The following is a 17,935-nucleotide window of genomic DNA, read 5'->3' as shown; positions in this document are numbered from 1 at the left end:
TGTTTATGGCATTCCAAAGAGGAGACAAAAGTGGTCCTTTCCTAGCACAACAAAATACCATATTTCCAAATTTATATAAAAAGATGTGGTTATTAAAGCATGAGAGTTATTTTTAGTCAAATTCATAAGAGGCGAAGTTGCATGGCAGTCACTTTCCTTTGACTTAACTGAGAAGTCCCCTGCCTCCCAGTTATGATTCTGTAATGGACCAAATCTGTTCTGAGCTGCTTCTCATCATACACTGCAAACTGACTGGAATTTGGTTCCACTCCATTTGACTGGTGTGGTTTTTTTTCTCCTAGATTTCCATCCATTTGTTTCCAATGCATCCTCATTTTCAGCTACTCCATTAAATATAGATAAAATACTTTGAAAATGAGTGCTAACACACAACAGAAAATTACGGTCTCTTGGGTAATAAAAACAAAATACATCATAAAGACAATGAACCAGAAATTGCAGAACACACTGATCTGAATTTACTTTATTCTGCCAGGCTACCAACACAGAAGTAGTCTGTTAATTTTCTTGTTGAAAGAAAGTATATAATTTTTTGTGTTGAAAAAGAACTTCAACACAATGCAAATACAGAAGGAAAGAAAATTTAGAAAATGGGATCTGAAATCTAAAATTTCAGAAGGATTTCAGGGTGTCAGATTTTTTTTAAAGTATGGAATGTCCTTAGGCTGTTTTTCCCATTTCTCTATCCTAAGTTGATTAAAACATAAAGTAGTTTTATAACTTAAATGCTTGTTTTTATTTATTTTGAAGATGTGCTTTCTGTAATTGTGATTCGCTTTTTGGCTAAAGATTTGTTTTAGCTGTTAGGCAGTGGAGGTGTTGCGATTCTTTTATTTTTACATTGAAAGTAAGCAAATAAATAGATAAATTATGCAATTAAATATTAACCTGTTAGCCATTTATTATCATTATGAAATAGAAACGTTTCATGATTCTATGAGTAAATCAAAACTGGGTTTGGTTTTGGGGAAATAGCAAAGTTGCCAAATCCTGTACTGTAAAGATACTTTAGGAGTGGAGCAAACATTTCTTTTCAATCTACGAATGTGTTCAGGCACGGTTGTATAAAGAATTACAGTAAAACATGTTAAGGATGTTAATTGTGGTCAATAATAATAAAACCATGGTAGCATTGTTGCAATTTACCTTGTCACTGGGAATTTTCTGTCGGTGTTAATTTACTAAGAAACATATGCTCATTACCACAAAAATCAGTCCTTAGATTTTTATTACCTGACATTTACTTTTGCTTACAGGCTGTCTATCCATATGGATGATGAACTTCGACACATTGCACAGAATTCTCTTCAGGGTCTACTAGTTGACTTTGTTGACTGGCGAGAGGATGTACTCTTTGGTTTTACTAATTTCCTGCTACGTGAAGTGAATGATATGCATCACACCCTTCTTGACACTTCACTGAAGTTACTGCTACAGTTGCTCACACAATGGAAGCTTGTAATACACACTCCAGGAAAAGCTTCTGAACAGGCAAAAAACAGATCTTCAGAGGTATGAAATTAAGAGATCTGTGTCCTCGCATTTATACTAATTGAACACAGAAATTATGTTCCCTGGTGTTGCTGTGTTTTATGTGTTTTGTATTTACTCACCTGAGAAGAATTCACTACGTAAGATTTTTTAAGGTAATTAGTTCAGCCTTCTTTTGAGGACAGCTATTTCCTTGTGTAATACAGCAGATGTTATTGTTGTTGAGCAACATGAGAGAATGCATGTCAAACTGAACTAAGCGTGTCAACAAAAGCACATAAAGTGAATTATTTGTATGAGGATGTTGCAGAAGGACATTTTCCCAGGACTGAAACTGACAATGCTAGTAGGAATGCTGGGAAGAGTGAAGTGGATCTTCCTTTCCTGTCACCGTTTCATTTGGTTGATCCAAAAACATCAAACCCCCTGATTGTTTCTAACAGCCTGCTGTCTTCATGTGTTACTAACGTTCCTGGGAACTGAACAGCTCTGCTCTGCTCCTCCCATATATGCTGTCCCACAGATATTTTCATTATGAGAGATGATTTTTCAGGCTTCTTATCTCCTTACCCAATCACCTTGGAAATCGTTTCCTTTGCACAAGCATGATGTCTGCTTTACGTTGCAGAGGACCCTCGTTAATAAGTAATAGTAGTTCTACAAAAAATGTAAAAAAGGGAAAGCCTTTCGTACTTTTCAGTAAATATTGTTTCACCTTACTGGTGGGGTGCTCTCTTTGGTAAGAGGTTCTAGAGACCACCTACCAGAATAAAGGGCTGCCTGATACAGGATCAAAGAAAGACCTGAGGATCCTGCCATCCGTAGTACAAGAAGTATGAAGTCTTCACAGTCTGACTCACCCCTTCATTTTTTTAGGGGAGTATAGAACAAAACAGGTAGTTGAATTGCAAATTAGATGGAGAGGTCTGGCCGTGGACTGGTTTGTGGAACAGGGTAAGTAAAAGCGACAAAACTTGGTGGTTTGAAGGAATGCTTTCCATCTCCTGCTTAGCATTTACATGGCCTCTGCATTTTGGTTCTTTACATGTCATAGTTAAGTAGAATATTTCTTGTAGATCTGGTTTTCAAACATGAACACTCATTTTTTTCCCCTTGTATTATTCTACAGTTGATACCAAATGGATCCAGCCACAGAATACAGTCTGAAAGAAGCCCCTATTCTAATGTACTACATGCTGTTGAAGGATTTGCACTGGTTCTGCTGTGTAGTTTCCAGATTGCCACACGTAAACTAGCTGTTTTAATCCTCAGAGAGATTCGTGCTTTGTTCCTGGCACTTGGCCAGGCAGAGGTATGATTTTCCTTTTCTGGAACTTTGAATTAATATTTTCCAAATATAAAGCTCAAAACTGATATTACCATTGCTTTTAACATAATTGATGCAGTGCAGCAGGTATATACTTAGTTTATAAATGTTTTTATAAAAACATTGGGTCTAAGCTTACCAGTTCTATTTGCCTTACCATTGCAAACCTTTCCATGGTTTGCTAGACAATGTAACATTAATTACATGTGCTCTGTACAAGAATTTGCTCAATTTGAATGGAAACATGTACAGCAACTTAATACTTTCCCTTGGCGTGATGTGAATGTAAAAGATACTTTTTGCTGAATGGCTCGTTTTTGTATCATCAGCATTATAAATTTTTATTGGAAATGAAACTCATTTCTGTAGCATACCATTTTATAAAAAACCACGGCATACAATACATGGAAGATTATTCATATACATTTTCCTTGTATAGTAAAGTCCTCTAAGTCTTTTTTATGGATATAGAAGTATTGAGAGTCGTGTGTATCAATGGTCACAACTCAGTGAGCCATCTAAATGCCTAAGAACACAAATATGTGTATTCATAGCAAAGGAATGCTTTAATAAACAGTAAGCTAATTTTTCAGTCTTTTGATACCAGCTATCCAAAGTCATAGGGGATTTTCTGATACGTGTTTTTGTTCAGTAAACAGTGAACTATAGCCGCAAATTAATTTAATTTCAAACCACAGTCTGGACCTGGTTCTGAGGTTAATATGAAAAAGACAAAACGCACCCATCATTACCAAAGTATTTTTTAGCCATTTTAGATTCATGACATAATTTTTAGGTGACTCTATTTCATGTACCAGAAAAAGAAGAAATGAAACAATCTGGTAAGGAAACCAGCTAACTTCTGCTCTCTCTGTTATGCAGGATGATGACAGGCCTATGATCGATGTCATGGATCAATTAAGTTCTTCTATTCTTGACAGTTTTATTCATGTGGCTGTTTCAGATTCAGTAAGTACTACTTTACTGTTACTGCTAGTGTTTACATAACACATGGACGTGACAAATATTAGACATGAAATACTAAATATACAGCTGCCAGAAATTAAAGGAATCACACAGCTTTAAGGCTCCAGCCAGCTACCCAAGTGCTCCAAGTCTCCACAACATCCCAGACAATTTGTTCCATGAAAAAAAAAAAAACATGCTGTGGATATAGAAGATACTACATACAGAAAAAAAGAATATATAACCAAAGTTATAATCAAAATTACCTAAATTTTGGACCTGTGTCCTGCATCTCAAAGAACCATTGAGAACATCGTATTTCCATCACTACCTAATGCTTGGAGTGGTTGGAACTCACTCACTGAATCACTCGTCAGTCCTGATGTTCAGAAAGGAATAACTTTTAACTCTCACGCATGCTCAGAAGTGACCCTGTCTGCAAACCTAAGCATAAGTTTAAGTAATTCAAAGGTGAGGTGAATCTCTGATTTTGCTCTCTCATGGGCCTAATGATCTAACATGCTACCAGAGGAAGCAGAGAAGCCACAAGCAATTTGGATGAGAAAGTATTGGCAGGAGAACTGATACATCGGGCAACTTGTTTTGCGTACTTAGAGATTAGTACATTTGTCCAAAGAGCAGAAACTTGGTTCTGGGCACTTTTCAGCCTGATGAAGTTTAAAGCAACAATCATTCCTTACCGCATGACTGCTGTAACAGCAGCTTTCCCATGGTAGGAAGGGGTGAAATCAGGCCATTGTACAGCTGAAAACAGAAAAGATGTAGGATCAGATGCTGATCAAGCAAGAGCTATTCTGACTGTGTAAGCCAGGAATTAGGAAATTCAGTTGAAACAACAGAATCTGTTTAGGGGTGTTGCAGTTTCTATTGGGTGTAGGTTTGGATCTTGTGCTTTAGTTCTGTGCACTAATAATATAGCAAAGCACATGTGTTGCCAGTGTACCTTGTTTCTGACAAGTACAGCAGGGAGTGGTAATTTAGTGATTATTTTTGTAACAGTGGATGGAGGATGCAACTGTTATATCCTGTCTGAGGTCTGATAACTGAATAGTAAGATGCCAAAATACATGTGTTTAAGTTTTCATTCCACAAAGTTGTTTTCCTGAGAAAATACTAACTTACACTACAGAAATGGTATGTTGGTATGATGAGAACCCTATTTGCCACTGAAGGAAGCAGGATTTAAAGTGGATTAAAACTGTTTAAGCTCCTGTTTCAGCCTCTTAATTCCCTACACACATATTCAAATGCCGTGCAAGAATATTAATTAATAGCATTGGTATTTATCATACTGTCATAGCACGTAGGAGTCTTAATCATGGGCTAAGGCTCTGAGGCTCTCTGTCTGTTCAGATGATGAACATAAGGACAGTCTATACCTATTACAGACTGCAGCCTTATACAAGAGACAGTGGGTGGGTGTAGGCAGCAAGGAGAATAGAAAATAACAATGAGACTATATTGGTCAGCATACGAGACAGTTATCATAGAGCTTAAGGGCAAGTTTTTGTGCCTGTCACAGTAGATAGGAGCTTTAAGGAGGAACCAGAGGGGAAATAATGAGGTAGCTCTTATCAGCATTTGTAAAAAGCTCCTTCTGAGTGAAAGGGCAATGTGACAAGAAGCATAAAAGTATTGGTCTAAAAAATCCAACAGAAGATGGCCATGGAGGTGGAAAATAAAGACAAGCACTGAAGAGGAACATAGCATGGAATAAATTAATGTCACTGTGATTTTTTACTTTTTTTCTCTCCACAGACAGCAATACCCTTAACACACAGTGTGGACTTGCAGTGGCTGGTGGAGTGGAATGCAGTCCTAGTAAACAGCCATTACGATGTAAAAAGTCCTTCCCATGTCTGGATATTTGCACAGTCTGTTAAAGACCCATGGGTTCTCTGCCTCTTCAGTTTTCTTAGACAGGAGAATTTACCAAAACATTGTCCTACAGCTCTCAGCTATGCTTGGCCCTATGCTTTCACTAGGCTACAGCTGATAATGCCTCTTGTGGATCCAAAGTAAGTGGAAATCTGCATGGAGTTTCATTTTTATGGATTTGTATGAATTTAATACAAGCTATAATAGTCTCCAGTTTCAGTCTCAGTCTGTAAGACCTGCAGAGTAGCTATCCAACTCTTGTCCTGTTCAATAGCAACTGATGGCTAAACAGCATATTTCATTCCTTTTTGATAAAGGAATTTGATTCCTCCAAGATACTGAGGAATTAAGACTGGGAACTAATTTTAATAATTTAAATTAATTATATTAATCATTTTATATTATTTAAAATAAAAATATAATCTTTTTATTAAATTAATTTATAATTTAATTTAATTTTTAAATTCTAGTATTCCTGTTAATGCAAAGAAAACAAGTACAGCAGGCAGTGGAGACAACTATGTCACTTTGTGGAGAAACTATCTTATTCTGTGTTTTGGAGTAGCAAAGCCCAGTATTATGAGCCCAGGACACTTGCGTGCTTCAACACCAGAGATCATGGCTACCACTCCTGATGGAACAGTGAACTATGATAATAAGGTGATGTACCCTGCTTCAGCCAAATTATTTTGTATTTATTTAGAAAAGTTTTAAACTATATCGGTACGTGAAACAGTGGTGATGAAAGTACATCCTGATGAAAGTATTTCAGTTGGGGGGAGCGTTTTGTTATACACAAACTGCTTAAGGCATGTAATTAACAATTATAACATGTTTAACGTGAAGTGTCAATAAATATTTGGCAAAAGCCATGGCATTTTCAAAATCCTACTTTTTTGCATTCTGGGTGATGTATATTCAAAGTATAGACATTCTGTATGTGATGTGTTTGAAGTTAACTTTAGCATGTCAACCCTTTTCTTTAGTTGTAGAGTACTACAGTTTGTAGATTTATAACATTATTAAGCAATAAGGCAGATTTCTGAATATACATTGTAGGCCTGCTGGATATGAAGGAATATTATATGAAATATAGTTTCAACTAGCAGCAGCCTGAGAGGAGCAGTAGTGGAATAATAAACTCAGTAAATTACAATAATCTGAATGAAAGTAAGGGGATTCCTTAGATCTACATATTTGCTAGGCCTTACTGAGATGATTATGATGTAGCAGGCATGCAGTTAGGCTGGTGTATTAATATCCATAATAGTAAAATCATTTCAGCATGTTTTTAAACTACATATTGATTCTTGGACAATGCTATTTTGTAAAGAAAAAAATGTTTTTACTCAGTATCGATAATGCTGACAATGAAATGTCAATGATTTCTTAATATATTTTAGGCTATTGGAACTCCATCTGTTGGAGTCTTACTAAAGCAGCTAGTGCCTTTGATGAGACTTGAAAGCATAGAAATAACAGAATCACTTGTATTAGGATTTGGAAGAACAAATTCTCTTGTTTTCAGGTACTTCCCCATTTATCATATTCTCAATTATTTGTTCTAATTCAAATACATTACTTTTATTGTAATTTAAATATACTTGATTTTTTGTTTACACTTCAAACATTAATTTTTATGTAATGAATTTAATACTGATGCTTGTTAGAGGAAACTAGATTTCATTAACGACTTTTTTTTTTATTTTAGGGAATTAGTAGAAGAACTTCACCCACTAATGAAAGAAGCCCTTGAAAGAAGACCAGAGGTTAGTTGAGGAAATTAAATGTACTAGTTTCTTTAAACTGCAGAATGCATTTTCAAGTAGTGTTTTTTTTCTCCTTGAAAAACAAAGATCCTCTTTTGTACTAAGTAACAAGTAAATATCTGTGTGCCACAAAAATTTTAATAGCTGTTTATAAGATCATAATTTAAATAATTGCATTAAAACTTAGTTTAATTTATTTTTTTTTTCAGTGATACAAAATGTACAATATAGAAATCCATTCTGAGGAAAAATTTCCAGTCAAATATGTAACCTCCTCATAGAGAAATCCACTTTCAGTATCCGAAAAAAAATTATAACACAAATAGGCTACAAGCACAGCTCACAGTGGTGGTCAGATGTGCTTTTTATTTGCTTCAGAGGCAGAGTCATCTATTTCAATTCTAGTTGTCTGTATTTGTTCATTGTGAACACAGCAGGTTAACTGCAGCAATTCATCAGCATTTTCACCTTCATTATAGTATTTCCTTTGTTACAATAGAAAGCAGTGCTAGAAGGGATTCCAACAGATCATCCAATCCATCCAAGAGAGCATGAACTGGTCTTGTGTAATACCTGACAGATGTTGTTCAAACTATTCTTAAAAACCTCTGGTTCCTCACTAAGCAGTTTAGTCATAGGATGTGTATGCAGCTACAGGAGAAAGCCATGAGTAGAGCTGGAGTACTGGACCTGAGTTGCTGTTCTGTTCAATTTTCACAGCTCTGGAGGTTGCTCGCTCCCAGGCACAAGCCCCACAAGGCACCAAGCCACTATACACAGTCTTCCAAACTACCCCAGCTGCTTTTGCTCTGCAATGCTTCTCATTCCCTACCTCAGAGCCAGGTTACAAAAGCACTGCTCTGGCTACAGCACAGCCCTCATGTTACAGCAGGCAGTCTGTGATAAGAAAACAGTGCCTCGGGCCAGCGCAGCGTTGCATGCGTCCTGCTGGGCAACATGGGGATAGCCAACCTTCTTGAGGTCTTCTGGAGCAGTGTGAATATGAGGCCATCTGTGCTGCTTAACTCTGGGGCCATGAGCAGTCCCTGTCTCTGTTTACCAGCGTAGACACAGCCATTGTGTCCATGCAGTTCCGCTGAGAAGTCTGCGTGGCTGCATACAGAAAGCTCTGCGTTACTACTGTCCTCTGCCTAGGCTAGTTTATCTGGTTCTCCAGCAGATTCGAATTGTGTATTCACTGCACTGTCTTCCACAGCAGTTTCAATAACGTACCCTAATGGTGACCTGGTGTGATGTCACTGTCTGCCCAGTCATAGTCTTCTGTGCAGAAGTCATGCAGAGAATGGTGAAAAGGAAGAACTTAAATCAACAGACAGGCAGAGGTTCTCAGCTGTAACCAATATAGCAATAAACAAACAAAAAAATCACTCTGCAGGAGCTTCATTCATGTTTTTACATAGACAATTCTTAATAATTCTGTGTCTAGCAAACATCTTCTACTGTTCCCTCTGTATGCTGCTTTGCACCTCAATTCCTTTGTGTGCCTTCCATCCCTATGAAGTCATTGATTTGAAGGTCGCCTGTTTTGATACTGGGCACAAGTGGATTAATGTACGTGTTAGAGCAGCCACTTGCTTTTCTTGCCTTTTGCACCCTTGAAGACAACTTGGACTTGTGTGGCCTTTTCTGAAAGCATTCAAATCCAGTCCACCCTCAGGAAAGGAAGCATGAGAACACAGATGCTTACAGTGTGCTCTGAGAGCAAATTTAGCACATGGAAATGTCAGTAGAGATATGTGAGAAGAAGGAACTACAATATTAATTCGCATACTGCTCCTGCTATGAAGAATTGGGCCACCGTCCTGCAAGCAGTGCCACCCAGGAGTGATTGTACGGGTCAGGTAGCTACAGAGAACATGGCAGGCCTCCATGTGGGCAGGCAGGTATCCAACACACCAGAAATAACTTCCATGAACTGACATATGCCATGACTAGAAAGAGAATTATCAGGACAGCCAAGAACTGCAGGGGAAAAACAATATGGACATTACACAAGATCCCCCATGGAGAGACTGGCACAGAGCTTGCCGTGGTGCAGTGTTACAGCATCAGCTCTGATGCTAGTGCGAGAAAGTGCTGTGCTTGTTCAATACTACATTACCAAAAAAAATGTTTTTTTTTCTCTGCATGTGCTTCCTGGAACCTTTGAGGTACAAAGGGAGCAAACCAGGGCTCTAAGTAGGACAAATCAAATGGCATAATGATTTGATTAAAAATTTGGCTAAATTGCTGCAGTCTGGGACAGAATACCAGGGAAAGTGTCGCTTTTCCTTTCCCAAGCATCTACTACTGGCCATTGACTGGGCCATAGTACAAGATGAGATAAACCTTTGATTTGATTCATTACTGTAATTCTTACATTCTGAAGAGGAAAATATTGTGCTTTTCTTGTCCTGGCAGCAAATTTCTTTGAGTGCAATAGCAGCTTCTTGACCTCTCATATTTTTGCTTAGTGGCGACACAAGATACAAAGAAACAAGTCATTTTAGCCCTTCAGCAAAGAGCAGTCCTTGTTGCTTTCACATCTTTCAAGGCAAGATAGATGACAGAAAAGACGGTTTCTAGAAGATAATGAAATACAATGAACCAGTTAACAACAGTGCAGTCCTGTTCTACTGGAAGAGTATGTTAACTGTGTGTATAGCTATTGCAGTCAAAGCATCCAAGAGCTGTGTACTAGAGTGGTGTCTGCAAGGAGCTAACTTGATTATGGGTGATAATGTAGCTTCAGCATTACCAAGTTCAAGAGTGGTTAACCACTAAAATATTTTGTTAGGGGCTGGATATCTGTTCTGCATTTCACAATGCTTCTGGTGCCCAGAGTAGATGGTGTAAAGCTAACATGAATATCCCTACTACCTGAAGATAGCACAGAAACCTTGCATATTAATTATTTTTTATCCAATATTTCATTATTTCATTTCCATGTTTTCAGTGAGGACTAAGGTAGCTGTTAACAGTTTGTCCAAGGACAGTTGGAAAGACAAAAATTTGGTCATATTTATTTCTGTGTTGATATATAAGTACACTGTTATTATGAAATACTAAAAAGCAATCAAGTTCCGTCATGAAAAAATGCTTGAACCAGAATTTTTAAATATCCACTGTACAGACATTTTTAGGGTTACTAGCTTTTAATTTATGCACCTATGCATACAAAAATGGTTCTATTTTTTTAAATTCCAAGAACAAGAAACGTCGAGAACGCCGAGATCTACTAAGACTACAGTTACTGCGAATTTTTGAACTACTTGCTGATGCTGGTGTCATAAGTGACAGGTAGGACTGTCATTTATCATAAATACTGCTCTTTACGTGAAATAATTTTCAATGTTTACAATACTATGTCACTGTTATTTGAAGAATTGTGCAATAGATATGGAGGAATTTTTGTGTATTTCTTCAGGAAGCGATAGTATAACTACACTGTTTTTATTTTAATGTACAACTTTGCTTTATGCTAGTACAAATGGAGCCTTAGAAAGAGATACATTAGCCCTTGGAGCCTTGTTCCTAGAGTATGTTGATCTGACTCGCATGCTTCTGGAGGCTGAAAATGATAAAGAAGTCGAAATCCTTAAGGACATGAGAGCGCATTTCAGTGCAATGATTGCCAACTTGATTCAGTGTGTTCCAGGTACGGTGCTGAATTGTCTCAATGTATTATGCAATTGCATTTAATGTATTTATTGGAAAAGTCATTTATTTTTTCTTCTTTTCTGCTTGTTAGTTTTTGTGAATTGTCATATTGCAAATATAAAGGGAAATGTAGACAAAAGAGTTCTAAGGTCTATTGAGAGTCAGATCAAAAATCCTGTTGAGGCTTGTAGTAGTCGTATATAAGAACCTTCTTTTTAAAAGCCCAGATAAGAAATTATCTGTGACCTTCTGTGGCTCCAGGTTTCTATGACATAAGACCTTATCTGTCTCCATTTGACTTTATTGCCAGACTCTTCATAAACTCAGACAGGCCTTGCAAAATCTAGATAGGTGCAGAAAATGTACAGTATTAAATGTAAAGGAAAACCTGCCCAAGGTGTGGAGACTGTATCCCATTATCTAACCACAGTTGCATATCATAGATTTCTGATGGATTTCATGCTTTAATTAATATATTGCAAGATCACTTCAGAAATGTAACGTAATTCCATTAGCAAAAAATACAAGAAAAAGCCTACTTTAAAGACCCCCCACGTAATTGCTGGAAGATAAGGTCTAGAGCTTACTCAGTCTATGTATATCTACTATCTCCAGATCATATATGACAAGACATAACAGCATTTGTCACAACCAATACGAAGGAATGAAGGAATTTAAAAGAGTACATTAAGGTGATAAATAACGAACAAATAATGTACATTCCAAGTATGCAAATTTTGTCAAAGTTGTGTACTTGTCTCCAGAGATAATATTCATAAAAACATACATTAGTCGGACAAGATAAGGAAAAAATGGCATTCCTGCTGTTAAGTTAAAAAAAATTGTCTTGAACTGGGTGATGTCAAGTTCTTAGCTGCTGTTAACAAATGAAATACTGAATTTCTTTCCTTTATTCGTTTTGTGGATGATGCTCATTATAAATGCAGAATTTCTCTAGTAGTTACTTTGCCATTAATACTTGCAAAGGCCTTCCTCTCTGCATTTATTCTCACATTCTACAAGGCACATAACGAAACAAAGGACTGCATGTTTTATTAATTTTACACAATGAAACAGTGATGCTGTATGTTTTGAGAGAATGCAACAGTAACTGATGAATTCCAATAATTCAGTATGTAATTATATGAAGAGATGTATTTTCTGCTAATATGACAGTTTTAAAATACATCAATAGCTACTGGAGCCATAACATTTAACTGCTAGCAAACAAATGTTTATTGTGTCAACATCTATCATCTTTAGTCATTGCTCATACTGATTTGCTTTAGTATTGTCTAAATAGACTTTGTTGGCTTCCAGCAAAGTTTCTAGGTGAAAAATAATTAACTGGTAGCAGTTTACCATTCTCTTTAATACACATAATTTCACCTCTTCCATCACGTTTTGCTTAGGGGAACTAAAGCTATTGTCTAAAACATTTCTCTTTTTTTTTTTCCCTAAATGGTTAAAACCCTAATTAACCCTAAATTAAACCTGATTAACCCTAAATGGTTAAAAAGGCATGGATATTTTTCATTTGCTTAAATAATTTAGCTGTTCAGGAAGCATACCACATCTTTATCATAAATAAACTGATACCAAGTTTATTTCTTGTCCCCACGTATTGCTGTATTAGAATAAGATATATATATTGTTTGGGCTTACATTTCAATGGTTGGCAAGAACAAGTAAATAGTTGCCACTAAAAGGATGCAAGAGGCATCAAAAAGCCTGATTTTATAATTAGTTTATTGCTGTTTCTAAAATCAGATATACATGTTTATATAAATACACATAAATTCAGAATTGAAGGTTCTTAGAAATAGGATGCATCTTAATCACTGTTATATTTTAAGAAGGAACTTAGATATTTTGGAGTAAGTATATACTGAACATTAGAGAAAAACTCCCTGTTCATAGAAATTTGAAATTCTCGTTACTATCTCTGCTACATGAATTTTTTTTTAACATTAACAAATCACAACTATTTCTATTTCTATTCACTTAGTTCACCACAGGAGATTTCTTTTCCCTCAGCAGAGCTTGAGGCATCACCTATTCATCTTATTCAGCCAGTGGGCAGGACCTTTCAGTATTATGTTCACACCCCTGGATCGTTACAGTGACAGAAATCATCAGATCACAAGATACCAGTATTGTGCATTAAAGGTACTAAAATTTCACTGTCAAAATCCATAGTAGCAATTTTCTAATCAAAATACAAGGAATTGTGGGGTTTATTAAATTTTATTTCACAGTAATTTGATTTGTCATACTTGATGCAAACTTGTATATTAGTATGTGTGTGTAGTGATATCATAGAATATAACAGTATTGACCCCTGCAGTTATGCGTTGTTTTCTTTGCAGACACTTTCAAAGCTAATTATTTTGAAAACCAGAATGCATTTTAAAATGTTATTTAAGTGTTCATTAACAGATTGTTAGATTCAGTGAGAAGATATTAGGGTTAATATTACTAAAATTAAATACAGTATCAGTTCAGTATCACATGTACCTCTCAGGACTGTCTCCCACGGGTGCCTGGAGACATGCTCAGTAATACTAAAATACTTTTGCAGCAAAAACAGTTGCAACTCCCCTACTTAAGTAAGATGGGAAATCAATAACCCATGTATTTATATAAGTTGCATCACTTGGTGTGTATTGATTGTTTTGTAGCTTGATTTATGAGGAATGGGTAAAATGACAAAATGTATTTTGAAGAATGCGGAAGCTGGTCTGTCATATTCCTTTCAAAATGCTTAAACTCAGCATTATGTTGAAATCCAGTAACATCTACAGCAACATAATTACCAAATTCTAGCAAGATCAACTGTGACCATTTTCATCATACTTCCCTCAAAACCAAAAACAGTTTACAACCTTGTTAGCCTGGATCTGGGCTTAAATCATTCTGAAAGGTTCGTTCGTGTTAATTTTCTGTGTAATCAAAGTTCCTTGTTCTTTTAGGCCATGTCAGCAGTGCTCTGCTGTGGACCAGTATTTGACAATGTTGGTCTTTCCCCTGACGGATATCTGTACAAATGGCTTGATAACATTCTGGCTTGTCAAGATTTACGTGTAAGTTCTAACCAAAATGCAACACTGGTGAATAATTTTAATCTCTGTACTGGCGGAGTAAAGGGTTTGTGACTATAAGAACTATGATTGTATACATTCTATTTTGAGCAGCATTATAGTTTGTATACATTCTAATTTTGAGCAATATTATGTAAATTTCTAACACAAAAGTGTAATTAATTTTAAAAGTACTTTAACAGTAAAAAATATTATTTCTGAGCATATAAAATATGTAAATAATAAGCTAAAATTTGCCTTATGGCTCATAGCTGCTTGCAGCAGAAACTTAAGCTTTTCATCTGCTGATAAAGAAAAGTTAAAAATGGCATGAGCTCAAAATATTTGTGTTTCTATTTGGAGTACTTCCACCCACCTGCTTCAAGTTTATGTGGAATAAGAATGTAAAATCCCTTCCTGCTCAGTGACATAGATACGGGTGAAACATATTTGAGTGAAAATGAGTGGGTCAGTCTTCCAAAGAAGTCAAAAGGATAAATGATTCAGGAGAGGAAAGAAAGATTTTATTTTATTTTATTAAGAACACATAATAGATTATTCTTGCCATTGTCTCTTCCATTTATGTGAAGATGGGTTTCTCTGTTGACCTTGTAACTAGCTAGTAATATTCCTGTATTTATATCTGATTGGACTATTTTTTTTGAATAAGACTAGAAATTGAAGGAGTAGATTGGTGACATATTAAGTGGAGAGACAGTACTAATCTTTCCCTTTGTGGTGTCTTGGGCTTTGACCTACTGAGGGATCACAAAGGCACAGCCCATGCCTTAGCCACAGTGCATTTGTAGCAGTGGTGGTCCCTGGATTAAGGTGGTACTACGTCTGTAGAAAGAGCTGATATCTCTGTTAGATCATTTGATATAGTTGGATTAAGCAGACAAGTCTTCATACCCACAGGTTTGTAAAAGATACTATTTTTATTTGCCTGCCTTGCTTCTATGTTAGTCAAAGGAAAGATAAACTTGGAAGTGTGTCACTTCATGGAACACGCTTAAAGAAGGAAATAAACGTTTAACAAATCAGTTAACCAATACATGTGGAAGTTGTCCAAGAACACCTATCGGATGTGTATTAGCTATTCCATAAACTCTGCTATTTTCCATGCTTCAGTTTGGAAACCTCCTTTGAAAATGTATTTCATTTATATAGTCATTGTACATACACTTTTTTTTTTAATGAATATTGAAAACTGAGCCACATTTCAACTGTGCTATTCCTAAAATAAATTTATGATAAATTTTCTGATTTCTTTTTACTTACCTTGAATGCTGCATTTTCCCCTTGCTTTGCCTATGTTGCTCTAAGAATTGTAAAGAACAAACTTTTTTTTTTTCACCAATCATGTTTTGACATGCACTTATATTCTCAGGTTCATCAGCTTGGATGTGAAGTAGTAGTCCTATTGCTGGAATTGAATCCTGATCAAATCAATCTCTTCAACTGGGCTATAGATCGATGTTATACTGGATCCTACCAGCTTGCCTCTGGATGTTTCAAAGCAATTGCAACTGTGTGTGGAAGCAGGTATTAATTCATTTGTACTTAGATGTATGTAATACATTATAGCAGATCTATAAAATCAGGTCTGCATTTTCTCAAACAGTTATATCTGGGCATATGCTGTATAGTTCCACTCTTTGCTGATATAAACAGATTTAACTGATCTCCAAATTGAAAAGCAATGTTTTTACTGCTAAACCTATTTCATATTGGTTGTTCTTCTGGTTTGCCTGGTGTGAAGGATGAAGAAGGAAAATAATAGCTTAAGTGAAGAGATAAGGGAGAAACACGTATGGGAAAAATGGGCAAAATGACAAACTATATTTTGAAGAATGAGGAAACTGGGCTAGAGTATTCCTGCCCAAATGCATAAACTCATGCACGGCCAACTGGCATGCTCTTCTTGAACATACACTGAAATAGTCGTCTGCAAAATTTGCTGCTCATAGAAGAAAGGGACTAAGTATGAGTGTTGGCATAGCGTGACACACCGTCTTTGCAGATGTGCCCACTTAATAGTCCTAACAGTGAAAGCAGATTATCAAGTGATAGAAAGGATCACTTCCACAATGCCAGTGATCAGATAGGCCTACAGCCACATCAGCTGTCTATACACTTCAAAATGTAAAGAAAATAGAAGTTTCAGCTCATGTTATAAAGAATTGTTAGCCACATCTTTACATTATATCATCTCAGACAACTCTTGGGGACTGTATTGCTTTATGTCCATCATTCTGAAAACAAAGTTATGTGCCTGTAGATGCTGCTACTATATGCATATTTGAAACCTGTTGCATTTTTATGCTATTTTCTTCAGGAAGATACAAAAAAAACACAGCATTTTATTTTGCAGCATAAACCTGGTTTCAAAAGATTGTCATGGCTTTTCATTTGCTTTATAAAAAGAAAATGTTCTAAATGTTACTAGCTTTTTTTAAAAAAAAAACTTTGTTCTTTTTCTAACTTGCTTTGATTTGGATACCTGTTACTTTTCTGTGATCTGATTTCACTGCTGCTAATGCAAAGCAAACAATCTACATGAAGACACAAATAGAAAATTCTGCTTTTGTGTCAGGCTTTCATAAAAATCTTTTGTGGTATTTTTTCAAGACCTTCCCAAAAATTATAAAGAACCTTAATAGTAGCCTAAAAAAATAAGTTAGTTTGCATCTAATTACAATTAATCTGAACATTTTAGTCTTGTCAAAAATAATTTGGCAAGATGTATGGTCAGCATAGTTCAACAGAGAAATATGTGGAATATAGCAAATCAAAACAAGTCAAGTATTTTAGAATTTATTTTATCTGTAAAACATTTTGTTCTCACAGGAACAACTAGACTATAGATTGTGTTATACTGAGATTTCAAAAATATGAATGGAATTTTATGTTTGCAAATTCAGTTCTTTTATTTTTTTATGTTTAACAAATACATAAGTATATCAATTCTTTAGCCTTGTTTTCTTTAGATTCTGTTACCAATGCCACTATGTCCTAAAAATTAATCATTCCCATGCCTACAGAAGAAATGAGAGTGATGTGCATGATTTTCTTTGAAGAGAAAGTATGATATCTAACAAGTTGATATTTTTTTAATATATGAAACCTTATCACAGTTTTTGCCTATCATCTATGAATGCATGCAGAGATACCTCTGTCTAAAGTACTTGTAAAACGAGCAGTAATTTATCTCACTGTTGATGTCTGTCTTTCTGCAAAGAATAAACAATCAGTGCCTTTCAGTTTATGGTCCTCCCATATGTTACTAATATCATTACTTCTATACATTGTATGTTGTGGAATTGCACCACTCACGTAGCTGTAGATTGGTATAATGGAACAATTGTATATTCTGTAGTTTTTTTGTTACTTTTTTGAGAGGTATCTGCAAATATTTTATGTGGTTTCAAACTCCATAGAAGCATAGGACGACAATTTTAAAATGTACCATGAGCACCTGAGGTAAACAATAAAAGATACCTAAGTTTTACCTGAAAAGTTTTACCTGAAGGCACAACTGCAATATCTCCACCTTACTATTTTAAGACAAGGCATAATTATCAACTCTGTACATTTGATTTTATGTAAGATGACATTAATTTATGTCTCTTAAGAAAAAGGAATGAATCCGTTTAACTGCAGAGAAACTGCTGAACGTTTGGTTTCTTGAAAAAGCTATTACTTACTGAGATACCTAAGAG

General features: G+C 35.8%; 1 protein-coding gene across 2 annotated transcripts in view; it reads left to right on the top strand.

The window, feature by feature from the left end:
- Positions 1-17,935, top strand: part of FRY (FRY microtubule binding protein) — a 164,922-nt gene that overhangs the window by 77,338 nt on the left and 69,649 nt on the right. For both annotated transcript variants that reach the window (XM_035542616.2, XM_050715879.1), the window contains exons 18-29: positions 1,278-1,533; positions 2,642-2,824; positions 3,722-3,812; positions 5,589-5,844; positions 6,175-6,364; positions 7,108-7,232; positions 7,416-7,473; positions 10,682-10,773; positions 10,959-11,131; positions 13,142-13,302; positions 14,106-14,216; positions 15,604-15,758. In XM_035542616.2, the coding sequence (XP_035398509.1) occupies positions 1,278-1,533; positions 2,642-2,824; positions 3,722-3,812; positions 5,589-5,844; positions 6,175-6,364; positions 7,108-7,232; positions 7,416-7,473; positions 10,682-10,773; positions 10,959-11,131; positions 13,142-13,302; positions 14,106-14,216; positions 15,604-15,758 (1,851 nt within the window). The remainder of the gene's footprint in view (positions 1-1,277; positions 1,534-2,641; positions 2,825-3,721; positions 3,813-5,588; positions 5,845-6,174; positions 6,365-7,107; positions 7,233-7,415; positions 7,474-10,681; positions 10,774-10,958; positions 11,132-13,141; positions 13,303-14,105; positions 14,217-15,603; positions 15,759-17,935) is intronic.

This window comes from Cygnus atratus, chromosome 1 (assembly GCF_013377495.2).
Source record: "Cygnus atratus isolate AKBS03 ecotype Queensland, Australia chromosome 1, CAtr_DNAZoo_HiC_assembly, whole genome shotgun sequence".
Taxonomy (NCBI): Eukaryota; Metazoa; Chordata; class Aves; order Anseriformes; family Anatidae; genus Cygnus; species Cygnus atratus.
This window is presented reverse-complemented; position numbering and strand designations above follow the sequence as displayed.